At 39.6% G+C, this 23646-nt stretch overlaps 2 protein-coding genes across 16 annotated transcripts in view; one reads left to right on the forward strand and one right to left on the reverse strand.

Moving 5' to 3' along the window:
* SGSM1 (small G protein signaling modulator 1) overlaps window positions 1–23646 on the reverse strand; it is a 496957-nt gene that overhangs the window by 295087 nt on the left and 178224 nt on the right. The window lies entirely within an intron of this gene.
* The window catches only part of LOC132676937 (ankyrin repeat domain-containing protein 26-like), a 149332-nt gene that overhangs the window by 63332 nt on the left and 62354 nt on the right, over window positions 1–23646 (forward strand). For all 8 annotated transcript variants that reach the window (XM_081790744.1, XM_081790737.1, XM_081790739.1 and 5 more), the window contains 4 exons: window positions 1672–1744; window positions 8507–8636; window positions 8956–9017; window positions 14959–15125. In XM_081790744.1, the coding sequence (XP_081646870.1) occupies window positions 1672–1744; window positions 8507–8636; window positions 8956–9017; window positions 14959–15125 (432 nt within the window). The remainder of the gene's footprint in view (window positions 1–1671; window positions 1745–8506; window positions 8637–8955; window positions 9018–14958; window positions 15126–23646) is intronic.

The raw sequence follows: 23646 nt of genomic DNA on the forward strand, positions 1-23646 counted from the left end.
CACAAAACCTTGAATGGCCAAAGCAATATTGCAAAAGAGGAAAACTGGAGGTATCGCAATCTCAGATTTCAAGTTTTATTCCAAAGCTGTAGTAATCCAAACAGTATGGTGGGTCCTGGTGTAAAAAATAGCCACACAGCTCAATGGAATAGAACCGAAAACCCAGAAAGAAATCCACAACTGTTGGGCAGTTAATCCTCCACACACAGGAAAGACTATCGAGTGGGGAAAAGGCAGTCTCTTCACCAAATGGTGCTGGGAAAACTGGACAAGCCACATGCCAAAGAATGAACCTGGACCAATTTCTTTACCATAGACAGAAATAAACTCAAAATGAATTAAAGACCTAAGTGTGAGACCTGAAACCATAAAAAATCCTTGAAGAGGGCACAGGCCGTCATTTCTCTGACATTTGGCTGTAGCAACATTTTACTAGTTATGTCTCCTGAGCCAAGGGAAATAAAGCAAGAATAAACTATGGGGACTACATCAAACTACAAAGCTTTCGCACAGTGAAGGAAACTGTCAAAACTAAAAGGCAACCTCTGGGATGGGAGAACACATTTGCAAATGTTTTGCAAATCCTGTAAAGGGTTAGTATCCACAATGTATAAAAAATTGATACAAGGCAACATACCCCCCTCCAAAAAAGCCCAGTTTAAAAATGAGCAGAAGACATAGCCAGACATTTTTCCAAAGACAACATGCAGATGGTCAACAGACACATGAAAAGATGTTCCCCAAAACTACAACGAGATACGCCGTTCACACCTGTCAGAATGGCTAAACTCCAAGACACGAGAAGCAAGTGTTTGCGAGGATGTGGAGACAGAGGAAACCTCTGGCACTGTTGGTGGAAATGCAAATGGGTGAGGCCCCTGTGGAAAACAGTATAGAGGTTCCTCAAAAAATTGAAAACAGAACTATCCTATGATCCAGTAATTGCACTACTGGATACTACCCAAAAGAATACAAAAACTCGAATTCCATGAGACCATTGCACCCCTGTGTTTATTGCAGCATTATTTCCAATAGGCAGCACAAGTGTCCATGGACAAACGAGTGAACGAAGAAGTCCTATATTTATGTATGTGTGTGTATAAGTATATCCGTACACACACACACACACACACACACACACACACACACACACACTGGAATATTACTCAACCATAAAACAATGAAATCTTGTCATTTGCAATGACCTGGTTGAAGCCCAAGAGTAGTATGGTAAGCAAAGTCAGGGAAAGAAAAATACCATATGATTTTACTCATGTAGCGCTTAAGAAACAACAAATGAGCAAAGGGAGAAAAAAAAGGGAGAGACAAACCAAGAAATAGGCTCTTAACTGCAGAGAACAAACAGATGGTTCCCAGAGGAGGTGAGTGGTGGGAGGGGTGAAAGAGGTGATGGAGATGAAGGAGTGCCCTTGTCATGGTGAGCACAGGGTGAGTATGGAGTTGGTGAATCACTATATTCATAAACTAATATAACACTGGATGTTACTATTACTGGAATTAAAGTAAAACTTAATGAAGAAAACAGAGGCCAACGTTTAATTATACCAAGAAACTTGGTTGAAGAAACAGGTAGCCGACCTTTCCCTTAATTTTTGAAATTTTGTTTTTCAATAAATGAACATGTTTTTGTTGTATATTTTTGCTCTAAAGGCTTTCCGAGAAACCTGGTCCTGATGATTCATGGCCTACATCAGCTAGCCAAGACTTCGATTTTGGTACCGAGGTAAAGTACCCTCCTGTGAAACTCACTTTCCTGCTCTGAATTTAGTTTTCTCTCTTACTTACTCTGAAAATTTAACAGTAGCCTGTGTATCATCATTTTGCGTGTGTAACGGAAAGTTAGCAAGAACAAACCACTTTACAGATACATGACGCGTTGAATGTTTTGTTTTGTTTGGTTTTCCTTTGGTAAATCCTAGAGGTGGAGGCTGATCAAAGAATGGGCTGGAAAATATATAATGACCGTGCAATTATATTGGGAAAAGCTTTCCCATAATGGAGGAAATATGACATTTGGTTAAGGATAAGGATTCTTACTGTGATACTAACATGACTGATAATACTCATGACTAAATGAAAACTTATTGGATCTAAGTATGTATTGTAGGTTGCGCTCCGCCCCAGGCAATTTTTATTTTGGCGAGATACAGGATCTTCCCTTGTCTCTATCCTTTGTTCTACATTTAGACTAAAATAATATTAGAAAATGTAGAAATTTAGGTGTTTACCTTATTTCTCAACATTTACCTTACAAAAGTGTTCCCCTGTATTTTTGAAATAACTCCACGAAGAGTAAGTTACAATTGTGCATCTCCCTGAAGAATATGTATTTTGCTGAAGAGAGTAGCTCTATGAGCAGAGGCTCTTCATAGCCAAGTTGTCAAATTTCTAATTTCAGAAATCTTTCCTATTCTAGCTTTTAAAACTATCTCCTCCTAGTCCTTGTGTCAGATTCTAAAATTTAAAGTTTCAGACATCTGATATTTATTTAAATATTCATTGCAAAGCCCCGAAATCATTAGAAGCTACTGCAGGTTAGGAAACATACTTGTTTGACTCGTGGAGCTCCTAGAATAAAGTCTTGCTTGGAAGAAGCAATGTCATAGTTTTTGAATGTGAATAAATGAGTAGGGAAATGGAATTCCGTAGAATGGAATTTGAAAAGTAACGAAATACACGTGATATATCACAATTAAATATGTGAATTTAAAAGGTAAGCCTTCAGTTTATATTCCGTTTCGGTGTTTTATATGTAAAAACGCAAATGAATTCTATTGAGGAAATCAGCAGTTACATAAGAAAGAAGGTTACAGTATATTTGTAGTATCCTCCCATTGTGAGCTTAGAATTGCAGAGAAAAACTCCTCAGCCTTTGTTTTGTTAACCCCATCTGTGTCCCATTACATACATCCTTTGAAGGTTCACATTTCTTCCTAGAATTCTCATTCCCAATTCTTTCTCCATAGTGAAAGTTGATGTGTTAGGAACCTTTCTTGTTCTGTTCTTTTGTTAGTGTAGTAATAATTTATAGCTCTTAGGAAGTGATAGATGCCAGTAATTGAACAATTTCTTTTAGAGTGAAAAAAATTAAATTCTTTATTACAGTATTTATAACCAGATAACTGTAGAGTGATAAAAGTCAGTATTATCAGGGGTATTCTGTGAATCAAAGACTCTGTTTTATGTATACACTATATATATATATATATATATATATATATATATATATATATATATATATATATATGGGGCTCAAACCCACAATCCGTGAGATCATGACTCATGAGCTGAAGGTGGACGTTGAACTGACTGAGCCACCTATGTGTTTCCCCCACCATGCTCTTTTTTAATCGTTTACCCGTAGCCTAATGTTTCCTTGCAGAAACCATTTCTTTAGTGTCTGTTCTTTTAGTACATCACTTTCTGTCAACTCCCTTGTCAACATATTGGTTATGGAATTCTACGGTCTGTGTGTGGTTTTCGTCCATGACTCATTGCCCCACAAGGTTTATTATTCTTTTTTCCTCTTTGTTGGAAGGAGCTGAGCTAAATGTTTTTGTAATGTTTGTATTTCTCTTGGAAAGGGAGGGAGAGAGGGAAAGAATGAGCAAGTGCTCGTTGTTGTGATCTGAAAATATGCAAGGTATGGTCTCAGTCCTTTTATATTTATGGAGGGCTGTTTTGCGACCCAGGATGTCATTGATATTGGAGAATGTTCTATGTACACTTAAGAAGAATGTGCATTCTACTGCTGTTAAATGAAAAGATCTCACTACATCTGTATTGATATCCATGTATCTAAATGCATATGTTAAGTCCAATATATATCTATGTATATCTGAATACATCTGGTCCAATGACACATTGGATCTGTGTTTCCTTACTGATTTTCTACCTTGATGATCCGCCTGTTGCCATGCGTGGAGTCTTAAAGTCGGCTACAACCATGGTATTTGTATGTATACATTTATTCATGTTTGTGATTAATGGATTCATCTGTGTGGGCCTTTCACTTTGGGGACATAAACATTTGCAATTGTTAGCTCCTCTTGATGGATAGACCCCTTAATTATGATTAAATGCCCTTCTGAATCTGTTACTACAGTCTTTGGTTTAAAATCTAGTCTGTCTGGTGGAAGTATGGCGACTCCAGCTTTCTTTTGACTTCTAGTAGCATGATAGGTGGCTCCCATTACCTTCACTTTGAATCTGGAGGTGTCCTGGGGTCAAAAATCAGTGTCTTGTTGACAGCATGTAGATGGATCTTGTTCTTTGGTTTTGTTTTGTGTTTTATCCATTCTGATTCCCTGTGTCTTTTGATTGGGGCATTGAGTGCATTCACATGCAGAGTGATTAGTGAAAGATACGGATTTAGTGTCATTGTGTTATCTGAAGGTTTCATGCTTTAGGTGAGGCCTCTGGTCCTTCTTAGTCTCTGCTGCTTTCCACTCACAGAGTCGCCCCTTAGGATCTCCTGCAGGGCTGGTTTAGTGGTCATGAACTCCATTAGGTTTTGTCTGTCTGGGAGAGCCTTTCTCTCTCTTTCGATTCTAAACGACAGCCTCGCTGGGGAAAGGATTCTTCGCTGCATATGTTCCCATTCAGCACATTGACCGTTTCCTACCCCTCCCTTCTGCCCTGCCAAGTTTCATGGGACAGGTCTCCTGCTACCCTTATGTGTCTTCCCTTGTAGATTAAGTAAGACCCGTTTGTCCCTAGCTGCTTTCAGAATTCGCTCTTTATCTTTGTAGTTTTCCGGTTTCGCTATGACATGTCGTGGTGTTGACCTGGTTTTGTTGATTTGGAAGGGAATTCTCTGTGCCGCCAGGACTTGGATGCCTGTTTCCTTCCCCAGATGAGGGAAGGTCTCAGCTATAAGTTGTTCAAATAAACCTTCTGCCCCTTTCTCTCACTCTTCTTCTTCTGGGGCTCCTGTGATGTGGCTATTATTTCATCTCACCGAATCACTTAGGTCTCTGGTACCTGCCTCGTAGTCTAGTAATTTCCTTTCTTTCCTTTCTCTGCTTCATCTTTGTCCATAATTGTATCTTCTATTTCACCTATTCTGTCTGCTGCTTCTCCCATCCTTGCTGTCACTGCATCTAGTTTATTTTGTATCTCCTTTACAACATTTCATTTTCAGCATTCATCGTGATGATTCGTTAGGTCCTTGATCTCTGAAGCAGCTTGGTTTCAAGCCCAGCTATGAGTCTTCTGAGTGTTATTCCAAAACCTTGATGAGATATATTGTTTCTGTCTCTTTCGAGCACTTCTCTGGCTGTCTTTCTTCCTGGAATTTTTTTTTTTTTTTTTGAGGAGAATTCTTCTGATTTGTCGTTTTGGCTAGTTTCCTGTCCTTTATGTGTTTTACTAGCTTGTTCTGTGTCCCACACCTGCGAGTACTATTATATTACAAAGGGGTCCTACACTCTCCAGGGCCTGACAGTTGAACACGTGTTTTTGGAGTGTGTCGTGTGCACTCTGTTGGTGCGTCTTTGGCTGCTTTTCTCGCTACTTGGAGTGGTGGTTTGGGCCTTCCACCCAGTGTGCTTTGATTTGTTTGTTGAAGTAATCTTGGAAAAAAGGAGAAGAGGGTGGTGAAGAATCCTTAGCCCAAACAAGAGAGAAATGACAGGAGTGGAAAAAGAGACCAGGCAGTGACTCAAAGGAGCTATAGGGCTTAATCCAGAAACAGAGGGAGGAAAATGAAGAAGGAGATCTGGAAAAGTATAGAGAACGTCCCCGATGAAACCAACAAACAAAGAACCAGAACAGAAGAACAGAGGGGAAATATAAATACATATAAATAGCTTTGACCCAAAGTCAACCCGAGACTACTGGGCTGATTCCCAAGGGAGAAGAGGAAAGAGGAGAGTAGAAAGAGAAAAAAGGGAAAAGAGAAGAAAGGGAAAGAAAAGGAGAGAAAAGATGGGCTCCTGGGTGGCTCAGTTGGTGAAGCGTCTGACTCTTGAATTTGGCTCAGGTCATGTTGTCGCTGTAGGTGGGTTCGAAACCCCCATCGGGCTCTGCAGTGAGAGCATGGATCCTGCTCGGATTCTCTCTCTCTCCCTCTGTCGGCACCTCTCCTGCTTGATCACTGTCTCTCTCTCTCTCCAAATAAAGAAATAAACATTCAAAACGAAAAGAAAAAAGAATAATAATTCAAATGAAAACAAACAAACAAACTAACTAACTAAGATAGAAAACCAGAGGAGCGTTGTCTATTGGTGCCTGGGACTGGTGGCTGTGCTGGTCTAGGGGAGGGGCTGTCTGGTCCCATCAGTGTCAGTCTCACTCCCATAGAGAAGCAGTTACCAGGCACAGAGAGGCAAGGTTTGGTGTAATGGGCCTGCCTCCACTGAGGCTCACTGTCCATCCCCTGAAGCCCCACGATGTTGGTCATGGGGAGAGAAATGGCGACACCCCAGTCTCTCCTGCCCACACAAGGTGTCTCAAAACTCACTGTTTAGGCCGTCCTCACAGAATAGCCTGGGGGGCCAGCTTGCCTTGCTGCACAGTCTCCTGTGCTCCCTGAGCGCTGAGCTGGAATTCAAAACCCTGTAGGATCCCGCTTTGCTCAGACCTGGTTCTGGAATAGCGCCACTCTGCGCAGTGGACAAAGGGCCTCTGGGTCGTGCCTGCAGGTTCTTTTTCCCTTGGGGAGGGCAATACCTCCTCTTTCCACCATACTCAAGGTGTTCTCTCCCAGTGTTGCCCTGAGAGCCTACGGGCGACTCCCTCCCCACCAGGCATGGGAGGTGGCAGCTCTGGTCCAGAGAAAGTCTGGCAGCCTTGAAAATTTTTTTTTTTTAGCTTCTAAGGCTGTTTTGCAAAGTAGAAACTGGCTCTCTGGACATCTCCTTGGTCTGTGGCCCGGACAGGTTTTCTCATATCCAAATACACTTCCCACAGCCTCTCTCTCTCTTCCTTTCGTTGTTCCACCAAAGGACTTCCCCCACTCCATGCCTGAGCTGTCCATTTTATTTCTGCCAATTCGCATACACACCCTTCTGTCCTGCCACGCTGTCTCTTTGCACCTGTGGAGATTTTCCTGTCCCTCTGCAGCCTGTATTGCTGGTATTCCAAGTGTTGTGACCTCAATACTGCTGTGTTTGAGGGACAAGGGAAATTCTGATCCCCCTCCTCTGCCATCCTAACTCCTCTCGCCTCCTTTTACTTTCCGTTTCACAATTTCACAGTTCTGTGTAGGATTGCATTATTATATCAGTTTAATATGTTTTATAGATATTTCAGATGGCCTTTTCTTACTTGAAATTCATTGATCTGAACTTTCTTTTTGTTTTTTTAAAGTTTATTCATTTATTAATTGGAGAGAGAGACAGAGAGAGCACACGTGGGGAGGGGTAGAGAGACAGAGGGTGAGAGAGAAAATCGCAAGCAGACCCTGCACTGTCAGCGCAGAACCAGACGGGGGCCTTGAACCCTTGAACTGTGAGATCATGACTGGAGCCAAAATCAAGAGTCAGGTGCTAACTGAATGAGGCATTCAGGCGGCCCTAACATTTTCTTTGGAAGTCCCCTGGGCACTTTAAATTTAATATGCCCTAGTTTCAAGACATTGTTTCTGACCCTTTCCCTTTCCTCTTTCCTGACTGTAATCTGCTCTGTCCTTTGTGTTCCCTAGCCTAAAAAATAGCAGCCCTGAAACAGGAAAAGTCCTGGACTCTGAACTGCCCTGAAATGACCGCATCCAGTCACTCACCACATTCGATATTTTGTACCTGCTGACCATTTTTCATATGTTATTCCTGTAATTCACTCGCTCACCTATAATTTTGCAGTGCTCTTCTGGTTTTGCTTCCTTTACGTTCATCCTACATTGCTGCCAGGGTGACCTTTCTAAAATATACTTGTGACGATGTCACTCCTCTGCTTGTTCAATGCATCCCCATTACCTGAAGGAGAAAATTCATGTTCTAGCATAACACTGCTCTTTGTTTTTTTTTTTTTTTTGGTTTCGTCCTGATGTTCCAGTAATATCTCTCTATCTATCCCATTCCCAATAACTCTGTTCCAGTTTTGCCATATTGCATAGGTGTTGTCACTTACTATATTATTTCATAGTTGATCCTTTTGCTCATTCTAGAATGCCCTTCACACCCTCCCCGTGTACTTTGTCTGTCTTTTAAGATACAGCCCTATCTTCCCAGCTGAGCTGGGAAGTTTGCTGAGCTTCCCAAATGTAAGTGTTTTCTCCTTTGTGCGTTCACTGTACGTGATTCACTTCCCTTGCAGAACTAGTGGATGGTATTGTTCTGTCCTTACCTGTTTTCATGCATGTCTACCGCTACTAGCATATAGAACAGACTCTGTCTTTTATTTATATTTCCAGCTCGTCCCCGGATCGTGGCTATGACTTGACAGATACAGTGTGTGCTTGTCTTTCTGAGTGGGTGAGTGCGTGAAAAAGAATTAATGTGATGTTTTTCTGAAGTTGGGTTTTTGTTTTGTGCTGTTTTTCTAGGAAGGAACAGCAAAGTCAGCAATGGAAGCAAAGGAAGATGGTGTTGGTATTATTGAAAATGTGCCACCAGAGCAAACAGTTAATGACAGTTTGACTTCTGCTGGTGGAGTGCATGAAAATTACAGAAGTGGTAAGCTAGTGAATCTCTGTGAGTTGTTTTCCTATGATTAAATGCCAGTATGAGAAAAATCTGAAAGTATGTAGATCCAAATATATTATCCTTTTTTCTTGAAGATATTTTTCTGTTGCTATCTTTCTTTATAAGTATCCCAGGTACTGCCCCCTTTTGCTTCCGGAAAATCTTGAACCCCCTGAACATCTTTTCTGCTATTGCTTTTATTTTATTGAAATAGTCATGAACGGAGATAGACATGTGTCTGTGTTTAAAATTCATAGTAACACATATTTTTCCTGTAACACATTAATTTATCTGTGACCGTATCCTATAGATATGATGTCAGCATTAGAATTGGGAGAAGAGGAAGATGTAGAATCACCTTCTCTTCCTGAGGTACTGTCTTCTTCTTATTTTTAAGTATAAGCATGGAGGAGTGATGGTAAAACGTCCACGAGGTGCTTTGACTTTGACTTTTGGATAATTAAAATAACATCGCAGTCATACTTGTAGTAATATAAGTAAAGTAATGATGACCTATTCTAAGGTGACAACTAGGGAAGGAGGTAAAAAGGTCCTGATCTCTTAGGCCCAGGCAGCTGCTGCATAATGCTGCAAGCACTGTATTTGAAATCAAAAGACATGCTAGCATCTTGGTTCCGTCACTTCCTAGCTGTGGGACCTTGGAAAAACTTGCTTGAATGTCAATGACCTCGTTCCTAAAAATGGCACTAATACCCACCTCTTGGTTATGTGTAATGAACAAATGTGGCAACGTTTTGTAACCTGTAAAGGGTGCTATAGAAATAGAAGACAAAATGATCACAGTGGCATATATTGACTTAGTAAATATTGAGGATACTTTTTTTTGGTGAATGTTTGTTTAGTGTTGAGAGGGGGTGGGGGGACAGAAGATCCGAAGCAGGCTCTGCACTGAGAGCAAGGAGCCCAGTGCAGGACTTGAACTCATGAACTGTGAGAACACGAGCTGAGCCAAAGTTGGGCGCCTAAGTGACTAAGTCACCCAGGCCCGCCAAGAATACTTGTCTTAAATGTGAAGATGTCTGAAGGCCAATAAAATGGCAGTAGTGTCCAGAAAAGAATGGGAAAGTAGGAATGGGTGTTTGATTTTCTAATCTGGGGCTATGTGAAGTTCCTGTAGTCTCTTAGTGGAGACATCATATAGGTATACAGTTGACCCTTGAACCAGATGGGTTTGGACTGTGGGAGTCCACTTACACACAGATATTTTTCAGTAAATAGAGTGCCATCCTGTAAATGTATTTTCTGTGCCTTATGATTTCTTTTTCTTTTCATTATTTCTTTTGAGAGAGAGAGTGAGGACAGAGCACGTGGGTAGGTGAGGGCAGGGTGAGAGAGAGAATCTTAAGCCGATTCACACTGCCAGCGCATTTCTTTCTCTTTGATATTAATTGATTTGGCTGCTAATAATTTAAAGTTATCCAATTCTCTCGTTATTAATCTTTAAAAAGTACTCAAATGCACTTTAGTGCTTGTTATAAGGGATGGTAAGCTAAATAGTTTTTAAGGTTTGTAACATTAAAAACCACCTAACTTAATTTTTTGGTCGATTTAACATGTAATGAATTGTTCAATTCCAAAAACTGACAAGCTTAAGTTTATGAGTTCATATTTTTCTTCTGTCTTAGGCTGAGGCAAGTTAGTTTTCACTTCTTACAGGAAGTTACAATCCAGTGACTTGGGAACAACTGAACATAGATTAAGAAAGTTAACAGTAAAATTGTAATTATTTTCTCATTTTTCTTTGTCCGTACTTGATTACTTAAGGATAAGGTGTTTTTACAAACATGTATCCTGGCAGAAAATTCATGTGAAAGTCAAAACAAGGAAGTTAACCATCCATTTTTGCAACTGCAAAAAGTGACTCAAGGACCAGCAATGGATAAGGAATGTGATAGGGAGAATGATATATCTGTATATTTAAGACATGCTTCTGTGCAAAACTTTGAGGAAATGTGGATCAAATAAGGCAAATTAGACTGGAAAAAGAGCTTAAAACTCATCGCCAGTGAGTGAAAGCAGAGGTTTGGTGAAATTTGTTAACAATACAGCATTCCTACTCATCTTGAAGAAGAACCACCACAGGGTCACTCTAACAAGGAACCAACTGAAAGGAAATACCTTCGAATTGGACAAATACGGAAGAAGATGCATTTGGAGTGTCTGCCTCGGTAGTATTTCAGGCATTTCCTGAACAAAAAGAGCCTAGTCTTGAAAATGTCATTCTCTCTCATTCATACTCTGGGTCCCCAGAATATGCTTGCCAGTCATCTTCTAAGCTTTCTTTAAATGAAAGCAAATCATCAGGGACATATAAATCAAAACCACACTGAGCTATCACCTCACACCGGTCAAGAGTGGCTAAATGAACAAATCGGGAGACTATGGATGCTGGCGAGGATTGTGGAGAAACAAGAACCCTCTTGCACTGTTGGTGGGAATGCAAACTGGTGCAGCCACTCTGGAAAACAGTGTGGAGGTTCCTCAAAAAATGAAAAATAGATCTACCCTATGACCCAGCAATAGCACTGCTAGGAATTTGCCCAGGGGACACAGGAGTGCTGATGCGTAGGGGCACTTGTAACCCCATGTTTATAGCAGCACTTTCTTTTTCTTTTCTTTTCTTTTTTTAACGTTTTTATTTATTTTTGAGACAGAGAGAGACAGAGCATGAGCAGGGGAGAGGCAGAGAGAGAGGGAGACACAGAATGCGAAGCAGGCTCCAGGCTCTGAGCTGTCAGCACAGAGCCTGACGTGGGGCTCGAACCCACAGACTGTGAGATCATGACCTGAGCTGAAGTCGGACGTTTAACCGACTGAGCCACCCAGGTGCCCCTATAGCAGCACTTTCAACAATCGCCAAATTATGGAAAGAGTCTAAATGTCCATCACCCGATGAATGGATAAAGAAATTGTGGTTTATATACACAATGGAATACTACTTGGCCATGAGAAAGAATGAAATATGGTCTTTTGTAGCAACGTGGGTGGAACTGGAGAGTGTGATGCTAAGTGAAATAAGCCATACAGAGAAAGACAGATACCGTACGTTTTCACTCTTTTGTGGTTCCTGAGAAACTTAACAGAAGACCATGAGGGAGGGGAAGTGAAAACAAAAACAAAAAAACAACAAAAACAACCTTAGAGAGGGAGAGAGCCAAACCATAAGAGACTCTTACAAACTGAGAATCAACTGAGGATTGATGGGGGATGGGAGGGAGGGAAGGGTGGGTGATGGGCACTGAGGAGGGCACCTGTTGGGATGAACCCTGGGTGTTGTATGGAAACCAATTTGACAATACATTTCATATTAAAAAAAGAGAAAGAAAGAAAGTAATCAGACTATGAAAATGAGAACAAACCAGACATTGAGCATCTTTTTAACAACAATGAGGATTTTTAAAATGATATAGAAAATAAAAAAAGCAAGGAACCCACTAGTTACATTTAAAGTGAAAGAAGGCCAAGAGTTTGACATGCAAATGGCAAAAAATATGGACCCAAACACCACCGATTGTAAATTAGACCTCAGTCTAGTGATTCAGAGAGCCTTTTTGATTTGTGGCTTGCCTGCTGCGATGTGATGAAACGCACGGTTCAAACAAAAAGGGATGATATTTCTGCTGTCACAAACACTTACGAGAAAACAAACCAGTACAAGACTTTTTTCCAGAAGCCATTATATACAGATAATGCCAGTACTCATAACTATAAAAGTATTGATTCTGAATTAGAAATTGTGAGTTCTTCTTCAGCATCTCGTTTTCCAGCATCTGAAGTATATCTAAGTGAAGAATTACATCAAGATATGCAAAGGTTTAAGAATGAGATAGGCATGTCACAAGTAGAGTTCCTGTCTTTGGAAAGAGAGAAAGTTCAACCTCCAAAAGAGATAGAGGTCCGCCTTGCTGTTACTCTTGTTTTTTCTCTTTAGCAATTATCTGATCCATTCTGATTTTCCACTCAAGAGAACAAGAGTGTGCATACAATGGAATTGTCTAAATAAGTAATTGTGTCTGGAAATAGATTATTTCTGCTATCTAACAAATAGGAGTTCAGGAAAACATTCTTATGATTTGTTTTCCTTAAAGTTTCTGTGTCAGTCTTCCAAGTAGTATATGAACTGGGAAACCAACTTAGCTATGTAAGTACCATGTGACCTCATGAAGCAGAATAACCAATAAAGAAACTGCTTAAAAAACATAATAATCTCCAGGTTTTTTACAAAACATATTGGCTTAAATATAAATTGCATTTCCATAAACAATAAAATGGGAAAGAAGCAATAACTAAGAGAAGGAATATACACAAATGTTCCCAGCTAAAGCAGTCTATTTATTGCTTCAGTATGTGTCTGTAGACTCTGGGTCTAGGGTTCTTGCTTGTCTAGCAAGACAGCAGCGGGATGGAGGGTTACAATGGGAGAGACAGCTAATGTCCCCGAGAACACAGGAGCCCGGATTAAGGGTCCTTGCTCTGTTTTTATTAGGATCAGAAGGCTTCCAAACATGGTGATGGACGTGCACAAAGAGACAACCAATCTGTGAACATGAACTCATGGGCATGAGGGAAAGGGGGTTTGAAGATACAGGGTGTTGGGGGTTTGGGTCAATATAAAACAAAATCCTGGCGCCTGGCAGATGGTTGTTAACAGCAGACCTGAGGCAGCTTCTCTGTTTATCTTAGCTAGTCTAGGGGAGAAGAGGGATGCTACCTCAGGATCCACAAGGCACCTTTCTTTTGCTAATTAGCTCCCCTCTGGGCATCTTCACCCTGCAGCCTACAGCCTATAGCCCTATTTACCTGTCTACCTAATTTGGTCCTTCCTTCCTGTGAAAGCAGCTTCCTGCCATAGTACTAAATTGGGGAGTGTGTCCTCCTGCATATCTAATCTGGTTTCCCTCACACACCTTTGTCTTGGAGCCTTTGCCCCGCCCTCTCTCTACTTAGTTACCTAATCTTGTTTACCCAAACTTGGGTGTGAGCATCCTATGGCTTTGTAATATTTTATGCCTGGTTCACCCATCAGTGCTGGCTCAGGGAATTCCTAAGCTTATTGCCCACAAATATATGCAGTCTTGTCTGCTTTACTCACAATCTTGGAACTTAGAATTTCAACATGACCCCTTTGAGATAGGCTCAATAACAGCTATTTGTATTATCACTGCTTTTTTCCCCACATTTTTAAAATCATCATTCTCAGATGTTTCTGTTGAGTCAACCCTTCACTTTATGTTCAATAAAGTATGATACCTTTTGGCCTGTATGATTTTTACCATGTAGGTAGCACAAACCTTCAGCAAAGCTTCAGTATTGAACTCCAAGGGAGAAAACTGAGTTTTGAGATGTGTGGAGTTTAGAAATAGACAAAACCTAGAGATACCCTCCTTTAGAAGAATAAGTAGCTAATCCCCTCGTGCCCTATCAAGGTATTAATTTACTGTGCCAAAGGCACACTTTTCATGCGTCTGATTAATTTAATGAATTTGTGGTCATTTCTCTGAGTCAGCATTCAAGAATTGTATCATCTCTTTTGGCGCCATAGAATGCTAGGTAATGCCACTTTAGGAACTTGGGACAAATCATTTAACCTTTTCGAGTTTTACTCGCGTTATCAGTAGCAAATGGAATTAAAGGTGACCATTACGTTTATACCCTCTCCCTATAAAATGTTATGGTTATTGAATGTGAGATTCGGAGAGCATTACTAATGTCCCAGAATTCCACCCTAACGTCCGTTTCACTTTGTTCCTTTTGTGTTGTGGCAAACTTTGGTTCATAAATTTTAGGGGACACTGTCACTGTTTTTGAGAACCTTAGGATCCGAAAGAAAAAGAATTGTAAAAGGCAGTCAGGGAAAGAATAGCTCCGTGCAGAAAGAGGAAAGCTCCCTGTTTTTGTTACTGGAGCACCTCCATGTCCCATGTTTTAAATCTGGCTGTTGTGTAAAACCCAGGTGGTAAGGATAGAAAAGGACAAATTTTGTCTTTTGTCTTTTTATTTCTTTGTATCTCTTGGTCAGATGGGGTGGGGGTGGGTGGGGAATTCTCGGTAGCAAAGTGTGGATATGAATAAGAGTACAAAATTAAGAAAGCCCTTTTAGAAATATTGGTAACTTTTGCTTTTTTTAAATTTCAACAGAAATGAAGCAGAGTTTATAAAAATTACAGTTACTTGTAATGATAAAGTAAACACAAAATATTTTCCTCCATTGAATTTATGACAAACTAAGTGTCAACTGATGAAACTAATGAAAAAACTTCTTTTTATTGACTAAAGTAACAATTACCTTTAGTATCAAGTTCCATTAAAGGTTGAAGAAAAAAAGAAGCACAGAGGAAGTGACACGGAAGTATCAGAAAACATACATGATGCTGCGGCTGCTGGATTAATTCCACAAAGACAGAATGGAAAAACTGATAACCATCAATTGCCTATTGGAGAAAAAAAAGATTCCGATAGGTAAGCCTATAGCAATATTTAAATAGTAGGTCATTGTTATTTTCCTATGCAACAAACTTTTCTAGTTTGAGCTAATGTTCACGATGAACAAATTTCGTATTTTTCGTGGAGATATTTCATCCTACGTGCTAATGAGAAAAATGTAAATACCAACGAGATACCATTTTTTGCAGTCATAGTGATAAATATTTTATTAAAAAAATAACCAAAGTTACGAAATGTGAGGAAAATGACATTCTTAGACACTGTGGCTGGATGAAATTGGTAACTCCTTTTGGAAAGGTGATTTAACGGTGTATTTCAAAATTTCAAATATGTCGGGGCACCTGGGTGGCTCAGTTGGTTAAGCGTCCAACTTCGGCTCAGGTCATGATCTTGCACTTCACGAGCTTGAGCCTTGCGTCAGGCTCTGTGCTAACAGCTCAGAGCCTGGAGCCTGCTTCAGATTCTGTGTCTCCCTCTCTCTCTGCCCCTCCCCTGCTTGTGCTCTGTCTCTGTCACTGTCAAAAATAAATAATATAACATGAGAAAAATATTTCAGGTAGGTCATCCCTTTATTCCAATGGTTTCGTTGCCAGGACTGGGTCCTTCTGAAATACGTGACTTCTGTAAGCAAGGGCGTGCGCCTCTGCGTGCAAACACACACACACACACACACACACACACACACACACACACTGTAAGGGCATTTATTATATATTATTACATATACAAAATAGGACAGATATATTAAGGTTACTTATATAAATATGTTACATGTATATGTGAAGGATATTTATTATAGCATTCCCATATCAAACATTTGGAGACAGTCTAAATGTTTATTTACTTCTTTTGAGAGACAGACAGAGAATGTGCACACTCAGAAGCCCAAGCATCGAGGGGGGGCAGAGACTGAGAGGGAGAGAGAGAGAATCCCAAGGAGACTCCACGTTAACAGTGCAGAGGCCAACACAGGGCTCGATCTCACGACCACAAGATCATGACCTGAGCCAACATCAACAGTCGGATGCTCACCAGACTGAGCCACCTAGGTGCCCCAGAGATAGGCGAAATATCCATTCATTAATAAGGAAGTTAAGTTTCACTTCTCTAAAGTAATGGAATAGGTGACCATTTTAAAAAATGAATTTAGGTCTATGTGTCCTGCTGGTTTAACAAAGTATATTTAAAGCATTTGGTTTGGTTTGATGTCATGTCTTATGCACATTTTGTTAGAATACTTTTAATATCTACTGAATTGCAAAAGGAAGTTCCCTGCTACACTGGCAGTCTACTTCATTACCAACAAAATTGCTAGCTATTAGATTTTTGGTTTTGTTTCCCAGTGCATGAGTGCTCCAATGTTGGACCCTCAGCTTAATCTGAATATTGCCAAGAGGTTTCACGTGGCAACATGTCTCATATTCTATATAAACATTTCATGACCCCTGTGCTATAAACCAAGATGCTGATAATGCAATGAATCGTTTTCATAAAGGTACCTTGCTTGCATTCCATTATCCTGCCTTTTTAGAGAATATATTTCAACATGCCCCACACCAATTTTTCAACAGTGCCTTCATGTTATACAATTGATGACAATTCAGTTCCCAAAGTAGGACTATTTTCTGCATTCCCACCCCCTTTTACTTCTGTGTATAAAATTTTAATGGGACTAATTACTTTGGATAGTATGTAATAGCCTGGAGTTAGGTGACTTTTTTAAAAGTGTTTGTTTATTTTGAGAGAGAGAGTGAGCGAGCATGCACACATGAGTGGGGGAGGGGCAAAGAGAGAGGGAGAGAGAGAATCCCAAGGAGGCTCCGTGCTGTCAGTGCAGAGCTCGATGCTAGAGATCCTAGAGATCATGACCTGAGCCGAAATCAAGAGCTGGATGCTTCATGGACTGGGCCACCCAGGTGCCCTTAGAGTTCCATAATTTTTATCAAGCACAAAATACTGCCCTTGAAACTTAGTTTTTCCGTGGTCTTTCTAAGCATGAGAAAAATGGTAATCAGCTTATATAATATTATATATCTAGAAAAATTTTAAGGATTCTTCTCATTGTATAATTTTGTGAGTTATTTAGTACCTTGGTGTGGCATTTAAAAAAAGCAAAACACACACACAAAAAACTAGTGTCACATATATGCAATTTTAAGACTTCCAAATATTGCAAATTACTACCTAATCATTATGTAACAATTGAAAACTACAGCAATAATAGAAAATTAGATCAACCATGACCATTCCACTTAGCTATGAAATCCTTCAAGAGCCTTCTTCACTCTTTGATCCTGATTTCCCTCCCTCCCATCCACTCTTGAATTCATTGTAGCAATTTTCCCTCTCACTCCTCCAGAATTGTTTTTTCAAGGTTACCACCGATTTTCACTTTACTAAATCTAAACCTAATTTCATACATCTCATTTGACTTAACCTTTCAGAAATATTACACCCAATGGAAAACTCTCTCCTCCCAAGTTCTGTCTCCATGTTGCTTGTAGGATATCACTCACTCACCTGATTTTGCCGCTGCCTTTCTAGTCTGTACACCTCAGCCTGATTTGCTTGTTTCTCCTCGTCCCCCACCTTTTAACCCATTGATGTCTTCCAGGAATTGGCCTTTGATTTTCCTTCTCTTGACTTTTACTATCTTGTATATTCTAATGATCCTCAAGTTTATATCTCCAGCCCGGTTCTCTCTCCATAATTCCAGGCCCGCATATCAAACTGCCTACTTGATACCTCTTTCTGGATAGCTATTGCAAACTTAACATGTCCCAAATTGAACTCCTGATATTCTTTCTTAATATTTGCCTTTCATGTCTTTCCTAATTGGGTTAATAACAGTTCTATGAGTTGCTCTGCTAAAAAACTTGGTATTATCTTTGAGTCCTGTCTTTCTTTTTCTTTCTATTTTTCTTTCTATTTTTCTTTCTCTTTTTCATACACACCACATCTCATCTGTCAGCGAATCTTGTCCGGTCTTCCTTCAAATATATCCAGAATCCAAACACATCTTCCATGGCCAAGAGACTATCATCTGTTGTTTATATTGGAGTACTAGGTAACTAACTGGTCTTCTTGTTTGTTTGTTTCTTCTTTTGTTTTTCCTCTGTTTCCGTTAATTCTAAACACATTGGATCTAGTAAAACGTAAGTCAGATTGTGTCCTTCCTCTGCTCAAGCCTAATTGCCTCCCATTTCACTCAGAGTACATGCCAAAACTCTTCCTAATGCCGACAAGGCCTATATATGATCAGGTGTCTCCTCCTCTCTCTCTCTGATTTGAACTTTTTTCTACCCCTTTCATTCTGTCCAGCCATACTGAATTTCTCACTACTCTTTCAGTACTTTGGACATACTTCTGTACTTGCTGTTGACTCTATCTGGAATGCTTTCCCTCAGATACCTCATGGCTTGCTTTTTCCTTTTTTGTTTGTTTTTTCTTTCAGGTTTTTGCTTAAAAGTCACTTTCTCAGCAAGGCCTTTCTTGGCCATCCTGACTAGTACTGCAACTCCCCTTTTCCCTATAACACCTCAAAATGTGATTTCTCTGCTTTAGTTTTTCTCCTCTAATACTGTATGTTTGGCCTGTGTAGCTTATTGTTATTGTAAGTTTACTTCACTCATGAGTAGGATTGTTATCTGTTCATTGCCATGTCCTCAGTGCCTAGAAAATGTTCTAGTCTATATAGTACTTATTCGGTAATGTTTATTGAGTGAACGGAGTTTAACCTGTGTGTATTGTTTCTAACATAATACTAGTCCTCACTTTTACAAAGTTTGGCATGGGTTCATTCTGACAACTAAACCTGCCAGTTGTATACATGTTTTGGGGGGGGGGTTTGGGCGGCCCAATATTGTGTTTACTTGCTACTTATTCTTTTAGTTGTATTTATGTTAGTTTTAATTATAGTGAAATGTATCAAAGGAATAGCAAACTTCCTTTATATTTATTAAGGAAACTAAAATATGGTGGCAAATTATTATACGACTTTAAAGATTCTTGCCAAAGGATTCTGAGCCCTCAAGATCTGAAATAAAAAGATGAAGTTGGAATTTATCGCTTACAAATAAGAGCGAGCTATGCTGGTTAGGTATAGTCTTTTCTAACAGAGGAGTCTGCTATTCTTATACAGGGTTTGGGGAAGAGTGGAGTTTAAGGATTGGGGGACTTTCAGAAAATTAAATGGTTTGTCATCATTTGAAGCACCATGCTTATTCGGGTGCTTGGAGACTGGTGTGGATTGGTTGGCAGGCTGAAGCATGTGCTTTGGAGTGATTTTTGTCCTTTATTGGCTGTCTTTCAGAAGGAAGGAGCTGAAATGGATTGGTTGGTGAGTAGGGCTGGTGGGCATTGATTAACACGTTTAAAACTGATTCTGGTGGCTTCTTGTTACCATGGCTACGTGTTAGGGAGGTTTTGTTTTGTTTTGTTTTGTTTTGTTTTTTTCTAAGTTTGCGGTGGCTTTCACCAGATGTTTTCTACTTAAAAGTTGCTTGTATTGACTGGGTTCAAAATGAAAGCCATTTTAAATTCTATAATTACAGATTCATTTTTGATGTTTGGGTCGAGAGGAATTGTTTGATAATTGCTTTCAGAAAGATTCTTCTTTTCTTGGATGTTATTTCAACAAGAAAAGTTATCTGTATAACAGTTTTTTTGAAAAAAATGCAATTGCTAGTTTTGTTTTTGTTTTTGGTGCTCTTCGGGGCTCATGTTTAAGTCCTAAATAATCTGTGGGAAATTTCATTCTTTTTGGAAATGTACGTAGCTGTATGGTAATAATATTCTGTTGCATGCATTTATCCCATGAAAAAAGAATTATAATTTTCTTTTTGGTGAATCTCCCAGTATTTTCTATCAGGACTAGATATTAGGCTAAAAGTATACAAAAGTTACCAAATCATTTTTTTTAATTTTTTTTAAACGTTTATTCATTTGGAGAGAGACAAAGTGAGAGTGGGAGAGGGGCAGAGAGAGGGTTCCGAAACAGGCTCCAGGCTCTGGGCTGTCAGCACACAGCCCGATGTGGGGCTTGAAGCCACAAACCCTTAGATCACAAACTGAGCCAAAGTCATACACTTAATGGACTCAGCCAATATGAGTACTTTTGAATTTTTGAAGTTTTTCCAGATTTATGAGATATAAGTAACATACATCTGTGCAACTGTAAGGTATACGTGTATTAATTTGATACATTTTTATATTGTCAAATGATTACCACAATAGTGTTAATACTTCCATCAGCTCACATAATTATCCTTTCTTGTTTGTGATGATCTACTCTTGTAGCAACTTTCAAATGATATGATACAGTATTGTCCACTGTAATCACCATCCTGCACATTAAATCCCCAGAATTTGTTAATCTTGTAACAGGTAGTTTGTACCCTTTGACCAATATCTACCCATTTCTCACAGCCTCCTAACCCTGGCAACACCAGTCTGTTCTGTTTTCCGTGCATTTTTTTTTTTTAATTCCACATATAAGTCAGATCATACAGTATTTGTCTTCCTGTGTCTGACTTCTTTTCACTAAGCATAAAGCCCTCAAGTTTCACTCATGTTGTCACAAATGGCAGGATTTCCTTCTTGCTTGTGGCTGAAAGTATTCCATTGTAAATATATACCATATTTTTTAATGCATGGATCCATTGATGGATGCTTAGGTTGTTTCTTGACTATTGTAAATAATGCTGCAATAAACAGAGGGCTGCAGCTATCTCTCCAAGGTAAGGGTGTCATGTCTTTAAGATATATACCCAGAAATTGGATTATTGGCTCATATGGAGGTTCTATTTTTAGTGTGTTGAGGAGCCACCATACTGTTTTACATAGTGGCTGTCCCAATTTACAGTCCTGCAGCAGTACAAGGAATTCCTTTCCTGTACATCCTTGCCAACGATATCTCTTGTCTTTTTGACAATAGCCATTTTAATAGGGCAAAGTGATATCTATATACTGCAGTTTTGATTTGCATTGCCCTGATGAATAGTGATATCGAGCACCTTCTTGTGTACCCTTGGCCATCTGAATATGTTCTGAGGAGAGACGTCTATGAAGGTGCCTTGCCCAGTTTTTAATTATATTTGTTTTTAGCTGTTGAGTTGTACGAATTCGTTACACATTTTAGATATTGACGTTTTTCATATTTGTAGCTTGCGAATGTTTTCATCCTTTCCATAGGTTGCCTTTCCGTCATGTTGCTTGTTTCTTTTGCTGTGCGGAAACATTGTTGATTGCATCGGTTGTTTTTGCTTTTATTGCTTGTACTTTGGATGTCCTATCCTAAATCATTCGTAAGATCTATGCCAAGGAGCTTTTATCCTGTGTTTTCTTCTAGGAGTTTTATGATTTAAGATTTTATATGGAAGTCGTTATTTGAGTTTGGGTTAACTTTTGTGAGTGGTGTAAGGTAGAGGCACAGTTTTATTCTGTTGCATGTTAATGTCCACTTTTCTCAGCATCATGTATTGAAGAGATTACCTTTTCTCTTGTGAGTATTCTCGGGTCTCTTAACAAAGAGACTTTATGCATGGGTTTTTAGTTGACTTCATGCATGGGTTTATTTCTGGGTTCTTGATTCTGTTTCATTCATGTTTGTGTTTGTTTTTGTGCAACTTCATATGGTTTTTATTACCATAACTTTGTAATAGTTTGACACCAGCAAGTGTGATGCTTCCAGCTTTGTTCTTCTTTCTTAGGATTGCTTTGGCTATTTGGGGTCTTTTTTGTTCCTTACACATTTGAGGAATGCTTTTCCTATTTCTGTGAAAAAGGTCATTGGAATTTTGACAAGGATTGCATTGACTCTGTAGGTGGTTTCAGGTAATGTGGATATTTAATGATACTAATTTTTCTAATCCATAAACAACGGGGTATCTTCCCATTTGTTTGTGTCTCTGCTGTTTCTTTTCCAATGTCTTGTAGTCTTTACTGTACCTATCTTTCAGAAAGTCCTTGATTAAATTTATTCCAAAGTATTTTGTTCTTTTTGATGTTTGGGGGAAGGGGATTTTTTCCTTATATTTCTTTTTCAGCTATTTCATTGTTAGTGTGTAGAAATGCAACTGATTTCTTGATGTTGATTTCGTAATTTTTTTTACTAAATATAATCTATTGTCAAATTGGTTTCCATACAACACCCACTGCTCGTCCCAACAGGTGCCCTTCTCAATGCCCATCACCCACTTTCCCCTCTCCCCCATCTCCTATCAACCCTTCGTTGATTCTCAGTGTTTACGAGTCTCTTATTGTTTGCCTCCCTCCCTCTCTGTAACATTTTCCCCCTGCCCCACCCCCCCATGGTCTCCTGTTAAGTTTCTCAGGATCCAGATATAAGTGAAAACATATGGTATCTGTCTTTCTCTGCCTGACTTATTTCACTTCGCATAATACCCTCCAGTTCCATCCACGTTGTTGCAAATGGTCAGATTTCACTGTTTCTCATTGCCAAGTAGTATTCCACTGTATATATAAACCACATCTTCTTTCTCCATTCGTCGGGTGATGGACATTTAGGCTCTTCCCATAATTTGGCGATTGTTGAAAGTGCTGCTGTAAACATTGGGGTACATGTGCCCCTATGCATCAGCACTCCTTATCCGTTGGGTAAATTCCCAGCAGTGCTATTGCTGGGTCATAGGGTAGTTCTATTTGTAATCATTTGAGGAACCTCCACATTGTTTTCCAGAGTGGCTGCACCAGTTTGCATTGCCACCAACAGTGCAAGAGGGTTTCTGTTTCTCCACATCTTCGCCAGCATCTATAGTCTCCTGATTTGTTCATTTTAGCCGCTCTGACCAGCGTGAGGTGGTATCTCAGTGTGGTTTTGATTTGTATTTCCCTGATGAGGAGTGACATTGAGCATCTTTCCATGTGTCTGTTGTCCATCTGGATGTCTTCTTTGGAAAAGTGTCTATTCATGTCTTCTGCCCATTTCTTCCCTGGATTATTTGTTTTGTGGGTGTGGAGTTTGGTGAGTTCTTTACAGATTCTGGACATTAGCCCTTCCTTTATCCGATATGTCATTTGCAAATATCTTCTCCCATTCTGTCGGTTACTTTTTGGTTTTGTTGATTGATTCCTTTGCAGTGCAGAAGCTTTTTATCTTGACGAGGTCCCAATAGTTCATTTTTGCTTTTAATTCCCTTGCCTTTTGAGATGTGTTGAGTAAGAAATTGCTGCAGCGGAGGTCAAAGAGGTTTTTCCAGCTTTCTCCTCTAGGGTTTTGATGGTTTCCTGTCTCACATTCAGGTCCTTCATCCATTTTGAGTTTATTTGTGTGTATGGTGTAAGAAAGTGGTCTAGTTCCATTCTTCTGCATGTTGCTGTCCAGTTCTCCCAGAAGAAAGAGACTGTCTTTTTTTTTTTTCCGTTGGATACTCTTTCCTGCTTTGTCAGTGCTTAGTTGGCCATACATTTGTGACCCCAGAATAGAGACTTCTGGGGTCTCTATTCTATTCCATTGGTCTGTGTGTCTGTTTTTGTGCCAATACCATACTGTCTTGATGATCACAGCTTTGTAGTA

The sequence above is a fragment of the Panthera onca genome, chromosome D3 (assembly GCF_046562875.1).
Source record: "Panthera onca isolate mPanOnc1 chromosome D3, mPanOnc1 haplotype 2, whole genome shotgun sequence".
In the NCBI taxonomy this organism is placed as follows: Eukaryota; Metazoa; Chordata; class Mammalia; order Carnivora; family Felidae; genus Panthera; species Panthera onca.